The 6,948-nt window shown below is 44.3% G+C and overlaps 1 protein-coding gene across 1 annotated transcript; it reads left to right on the forward strand.

Moving 5' to 3' along the window:
* The first annotated feature begins 2,638 nt into the window (after positions 1 to 2,638).
* Positions 2,639 to 5,829, forward strand: LOC139698877 (uncharacterized). The gene has a single exon (XM_071597825.1). The coding sequence runs from the start codon at positions 3,095 to 3,097 to the stop codon at positions 3,977 to 3,979; it is 885 nt and encodes a 294-aa protein (XP_071453926.1). The 5' UTR covers positions 2,639 to 3,094; the 3' UTR covers positions 3,980 to 5,829.
* Positions 5,830 to 6,948: the final 1,119 nt, after the last annotated feature.

Consider the following 6,948-nt stretch of genomic DNA (forward strand, 5'->3'; position numbering starts at 1 on the left):
TTTCCGACAAACATGTCCAGTAAATGGAATATGAAAGTTCGAGCCTCGCTCCTAGGAAGGAGGAGAGAAAAATTATTGAAACCTTCCTCACTACTATGGAGTATTTCCACGCATAGAAGGCGGTATTTCATTTAAGCTCGCTTCTCCTTTCAGTGTTGTGTGAAAGGAGTTATTTTTACGCATTACTCGTGACCGATATTTCTAAATGTTATTTTTATGCTCTTTGTTCTTCAATAATGCAGTAAATTTGCTAAAAATTCAAAGTAAATGCTATTATACAAATTCCGAATACACGTTTCCAGAATTCCTTGATTTCAGCCCTCGCTTTAATGCGGAGGTGCGTTACATTTTAAAGATATTTGATTGATTCATGGAGCTATAAATGCCTAAGAAACGTAATTTATTTTTCCGAAATGTCAGTGTCCTTTAAGTGTACGTGAAAAGCAAACCGGAAGGTGGGAAGTAACATCTGCACACAAAAAGGATGCTTTAAAGAATATGTATGTAAGCCACCGCGACGATGAGAGCAAAGTATTAATGTGTTCAACACAGTGCGCCTATTTGCGGGAAATTCTCACGTGCATTCACATGAAGAACATTGCTGAGAATTACTGTCGACTGTCGGCATCTCCCGATAACTTTCTAAAGAAAGGGAAATGTGTCGAGGGAGTGAGAACTAGGAACTAGTTACCGGGAACAAATCGATCCCGTGTTTTTGAGACGAGGACCCGGACGGATATGTTTCCCGTCGGAAAATAATCTGTCGTACATGCATCCACGTAACGGCTGTCTCCATCGGCATCCACGCATTCCAGGATTAGAAATTCCCCTTCACCTACCCCCCCCCCTTCTCCCTTACACCCCTAGGGTCCCCTTAACTCTTCCACCGGAGTATCGCGTGTTTGACATGCCTTCCCGAAAGCCCCTCAGCCAAAGGTCCTCTCGGACCATATTGATCCGTCGCCTAGCGAAAATTCTCCAAAGTGACGGGAGTTCAAGTGTATTGGACACTATGCATGCGGACGCGATCAACAATTTGGACCAGTCCTCCTGCACCACTCGATAAATTCTTCATCACGATGACAAACTCGGTGAGCGTTTCATTGGATCAAAAGGAGGAACAAAAGAAATGAAAAAAATACACGCATCAAAGCAAGGTTCGTTGGAAAACCAACGAACTCCGTGCTCGTTCGTTGGTTTTCCAACGGAGTGGAGTAGGGAAATTAGTGTACTTACTCCCGACGTTCCCTTGGAAAATAAGCATCAATTACAAATAGCTTCAGGATTGAGGCCGCATACGAGAATCCGTTATTTAATAGAATTCCGGATTTGTGCCCTGGATTGCGAGTCACGCACTCGGAGACACTCATTCCATTAATAAATTGGATAGACGGAACATTGAATTCATTTGATTTCAGATATCCTTCATTCAGTGATATTTAACGATGACCCTGCGAAAACTTATGGAAAGAATTACTCGCGATTTGGTTTCAAAGCAGTTTCAACGACTCTGAATCTTTTACCCGAGCCTGCTACGCATTCGGAGAAAATTAGATCCCGTATCGTTAATTTTAGTCAGGAAACAGTGAGTGGAACCTTTTAAAACATTCCATATTTCATAATTTCTGCGAAAGATTAATCGTTTAAATGGGAGAGAGAACTGCAAAAAAGGGAGAGGGTTGAAGCATCATTTCAGTTAGTCCCTCTTTTTGCATCTTCTCTGAAGCGCTGAATTTCATGGAACGTGACATTTTGAGGCATGTGGGCATATCATTCAGCTTGGGTGAGCCCTCCATTATAAAAAGAGGTAAAGGCATCGCGCGTTTACGAACGATTATTTAAATTCATAGATCATAGTATAGTCGCAAAAAACCATGGAAACAGTTTCTCCCGTGAGAAATTTCAAATGTTTTATTTTGAAATACCGATGAAATCCATTTGTTAGAGTTTAATACAAATAACAGATATGGGATATTATATGGTTTTTTACGATCTCATTATTTCATCCGAGGATAAATTAAATGCAGTGAGCATGAGGATAATTTTACTGCACTTATTCTAGTATTTATGTGAATTCTACTTTAAAAGTTTGCTACTTTTACAACTGCTGCAAGTTGCAAGTGCATTCACGTTTCGCTGTGTATAAGATTAAATGCAATGCAACATTTTTAAATTCTCATACTTCGTCCCGCCACCTGGAGGTGACCAGAGGGCACGTCACTCAAATTTGAACCCGAAATTCTGGTCAAACTCTCTTTCCTACTGTGGATACGTGTATTGGACCGTTCTCTTTTAAATCTATACTTTAATTTCATGTAACAATTTTATTTTCGGTTTTGACAGAAATATCCTACCTCACACCCAGCACACCCACACTGAGGGTTTTGCGCTGAAAGAATAAATTATTGTGGGGAGTGAATGATACATTGAGCGGGGAAGAATAGATTTTGTTCTTCCACGGCCAAATGAAAAAAAACCATGTATGGCATAAAAGACGTCTGTCAGGCGGACTGGAGAGCCGTCACGCGGCCGCGCGCGGTACTAACAAGGACGATTTAACCCAACGCATGCGCGCCCCAAGCGCGGACCACGTTATGGATTTCGATTTCGGCGGGACTTCGACAGCAGTCACCGATGGTCCTCCTCCCGGCGTGCAAATCCCTAGCCGCGTCCAGGGCTCGCCCGAAGCGCTCGGATCACGTGGGCCCTGCCGGCGGAGCCCCTTCCTCGGGACCGGTACCCTCAAGGGGGGAGCCCGGGGGAGGACGGCGGGCCAGACACCCACTCCCGTGGGGGACGAACAGGAGCCACGAGCCGTGGGGAGACTGCGTCTTCCCGTCTCGGAAACTCTTAAAAGAAAACACCGCTTCGAAACTTTACCGACGGGGAAGCGACGAAGTGGGACCGATTCGGATTTTACTGACGTTTCCCCATAGCCAAGTAGTTTCGACTGAAGATTGACATGCATCTATAGGTGTATTAATTTCCCCCCTCCCCGAAAAACGTCCTGAAAATCGGGGTGGGACACGAGTGACGAACAAAAACTTGGGATATCAATTCTCGCGCGCACGGGGTTTGCTATGGGAGCGCTTGAATGTCTCTGAGCAAGTTCAAGAGGAGGGCCCTTAGTGCTTGGGAGAGGTTGTTCCGGCACTACTTTCGGGGCTACGGATACGAGAGGATGCCGTGGGCTGCCACCTCCAACTACGGCACCATCCACGAGGTGGTGCACGTCACAGTGAGTGTAACACCACCCCCGGACGCCGAAGACGAAGACGACTACGCCGGTGGGGGCGTGGCCATCTTCAACGCCTTCCGGAGACGGAACAGCTACCGACGACTCCTCGACCGGAGCGGCTCCGTGGACGTGTTGCTAGACGCGGGGCGGCCCTTCGGCGGCGGCGGCTGGAGGAGGTTACGGAAGAGCGCGAGCACTGACGGTGGGGTCGGCTGCGAGGAGGGCCTCATCGGTGGGGACCCCTGCGGGCGGCCTTCTCCAAGGGCCTCCGTCTCTGCCCAGCTGGCCCGACTGCTAGACTTTCGGAGGATATCCGATACCTTGGGCGGGGAGCGGAAGAGGTCTTCCCCCTCGAGGGAAGCGACTTCCGCGGGGGACGGAGGGGAGCTGTCCTGTGCCAAGGGTTCGCCGACCACCATCCGGAGGCACCGGCTGCGGAGTCGGAGAAGGGCATCGTCATCAGCGTCCGCCGCGGCAGCCACGGCGTCTTCGTCTCCGCTTAAGAGGGTCCTTCAGTCGTTCGGCTCGCTCTACCGGACGGTGTCTGCGGAGGGCTCCAAGTCCGTATCACCGCCTCCACCCTCCGCCAGGAGAATTCTTCGGACCCCCGCGGCGTACGCCTACGTCCGGGGACTTTCTGGCCTGGCGACCCAGAGGATACCGACCAAGAGGTCACCCAGAGGTTGCCACCCGCCTTGCTGCTCCACGGTGCCCATTCACTTCTACGTGCCGGGTCGCTAGGTTTTCTGGCCTAGCTTGACGCCTTGATTGAGTTTTTCCAGAGATGGGAAGAGGGGATGTTCTACGTTCGCCTGGATTAAGCGATCGTCACGGGGGGTAAACACTTGGGAACAAAATTGGATGTCCTGGAGGGTTAGTTTATTGGAGGGCTTCTCGGCTGCTTTTTAGTATTCTGCTTCCGTTTTGTTTCCTCCCCTCCCTCCCGTTTCAATTCCCTCTTCTCCGTCCCCGGAGACTCGTTATTCTTTCCCTAAGTTTCGGCGGTGTGAGGGGAATTAATATGCATTCGTGGAGACTTTTTCGGCGGAGGGAGCGAGAGGCATGGGGAGGTGGGTCGGCAACCTTTTCGGAATTCGCGACACCGCTCTCATAAATTCCCGTCGTCGTAAATCAAAGAGCGCGGTCGCCCGAGGCGGACGACTCGTCGGGAAATAAATATTTAATTTTAAACCGGACTCGACCGGCGGTTTTGTGTCACTTGTGACTTCGATTTCTCACGACGGGGGCACACGAACGTGCGCGAGTGGAATTCGACCAAAACAGAAAACAAGAGGACGCTTCCTTATGAGAAGCGATCAAATAATTTCTTACCTGTCATCATAATGTCATCCAAAATAAAGTTACCAAAAATCTCACTCTTCCCTCTCCGGGTTGAATGTTTACTAGCGATAAAGGTTTCCACCCTCTTTGCAAGTACGGGTGTGTGTCACGTGCCATTAAACGAAGATGTCACTCGAGACGACGACCATCAATGTTACAAGTTGGCCGACTATGCTCGCCTCCCTCAAAATTACTCCACGCTACTATACATATACTGATTTCACTGAATTGTCTGCTCACTTGGGCCGTCGGAGATAAAAATACATCGCTGCTGAGCATTCCTGTGTAACGAGAATGGCAAAAATATACGCTCGGCTCACTGAATGCTGATGAAGCATTGAACGGTATCTTACAGGCGGACGGTTTAGTTACATTATTAGTAAAAAGACTCATTCTTCAACTAATGAGGCCTTGACAAGTCAAATACGCTAAAGGGAGAAAATTGAAGGACGCAGGAAAAGTTCACGGCCTGACGCGATTAAACCTAATATGCTATCTTCGAGCTTATCTAGGTTTCCAAATATTCGCCACATTTCCGTCATAAATTTAATTTCCTTTTGAATAAACCATAATTAGTGTACGATACATACTCAGCCATCTATTGACACGGCGACTACGCTAGCATATCGGTGCCAACATTTTGAATCTGATTACCATAATTTGTATTCGTCCTTCAATTCTTCTCTAAGTGAAAAGGTATCATTTTGCCTTTTTCACCTTTATAAGGGTCCAGATTTGCCTTATTTCGCGAAATGAAACAATTATCTTTGTGAAAAACGGAACGAGTCAATTTTCATTCCTAAAACAGCTAACATCTAAGTATTTATTGCTAGACTATTTGGAATTTTTAAAGTAGTGCACATTCATATGAAAGAATTATGCAAAAAATTTGACTTTTCTTCCTCTATATAGTCATATAAATGAAGATACACTATCCCAAAACCAATGAAAATGTTTTTTTTTTCAAAGATGACGGTGAAAGCGTGAAATTGTTTTAACCCTCCTACGAAATAATACGATTAGTCGTAAGATCTTTCTAGTCTCGTATTTACTTGAAAGCATTAGGTTTGGAACAGTGATTTATCTTTAAAACTATAAGATTGCGACTAAAATTCTAAAGCCTTAATGCTAACCTCTCTCCACATGGCTTTACCCCAAATTGTTTTTTTTGGGCAATGAAAAATAAAATTACTTTAAATGTGATAGAGGCGTGAAACCTGGGTAATTTCTGTTATTTTTCTATTAACAAAACTTAAATCAACTGCAGGCTTAGAAATAATTCTTGAGAATTCTTGCGAGAAATCCGCATATTTTAACTTTTTGGAAAGTAGTCCTAGAATTATTATGGAATTAATTCTAAAGGAGCAGTAATAGGCTTCATGTGCAAAAATAATTCCACAGGCAATAAAATTGAAATATACGCTGTGATTATTTCCTACGGCACGAAAAAAAATGTTGACTGCTTTGTCAATTACTTATGTGTTGCTTTACTTTAGTGATATTTTAGTCCTTGGTCGCAGAGTAGGATTAATCTCAGAGTTTTGCAAATGCTCCCAATAGTTTAAAGTTGTAGCTAACAATGTTTAATAATCTTATTAAACTACTAATGTGCCTCTGTAAGGTGCTATCTCTGTGCTCTTGATGATCACCTTGAGAGAAAAACATCTTTCTTTCCTCATTTTAGCTGTACTACAATCGAATACGAAGTGGATAAATATTTGGGTAACTCTGACGAATTGTTTGACGAGTGAATGTTTCGTTGGTGAATGACGTGGCAGTTCTTAAAAGTATAAATCTTGTAGGAATAGCATCGTTGAAGTATCTATATCATATACATATTCTCTGATGTAACTGGCACTAAATATTTTTAAAAATATTTGTAAAAAAGATTTTTTAAACGTTGACTTTTGAGCTCAATGCAGTATACTTGGGGGAGAAGTGATCCGTTAATGATAGGGCGTTTGCGAGGTACTGAAATTCCGATTTGTGTACGCAAATTGAGAAGTGATAAAGTGTGATAGGGATGGAATACAAAATCAACAACCACTTCTTTGAAGAAAATTCTACGAATTTAATGCAAGTGCAGACGTAATCCTGATTTAATGCAAGCGTCTTTTTTGGAAATTCATGATATTCTGGAAGTCTTGCTGGCAATAGTAGGTAACATGGCATTACTTATTGAGAGACTCAACGTACTGTTTGGAGTTTGCTGCCTTTTCAAATTGTATAACTGGGTTAAATAAGTGAATGGTTTCGTAGCGTAAAGCATTTAGGGTTTTTTTTGTGAAGAAAGTTACGATTTATTATTTATTTTATATTTTAAAAATATTTTACGTAAACGACGAGGAAAATATATCTAACTGCGCTGC

Source organism: Hetaerina americana, unplaced genomic scaffold (genome assembly GCF_022747635.1).
Source record: "Hetaerina americana unplaced genomic scaffold, ioHetAmer1.1.p SCAF_9, whole genome shotgun sequence".
Lineage (NCBI taxonomy): Eukaryota > Metazoa > Arthropoda > Insecta > Odonata > Calopterygidae > Hetaerina > Hetaerina americana.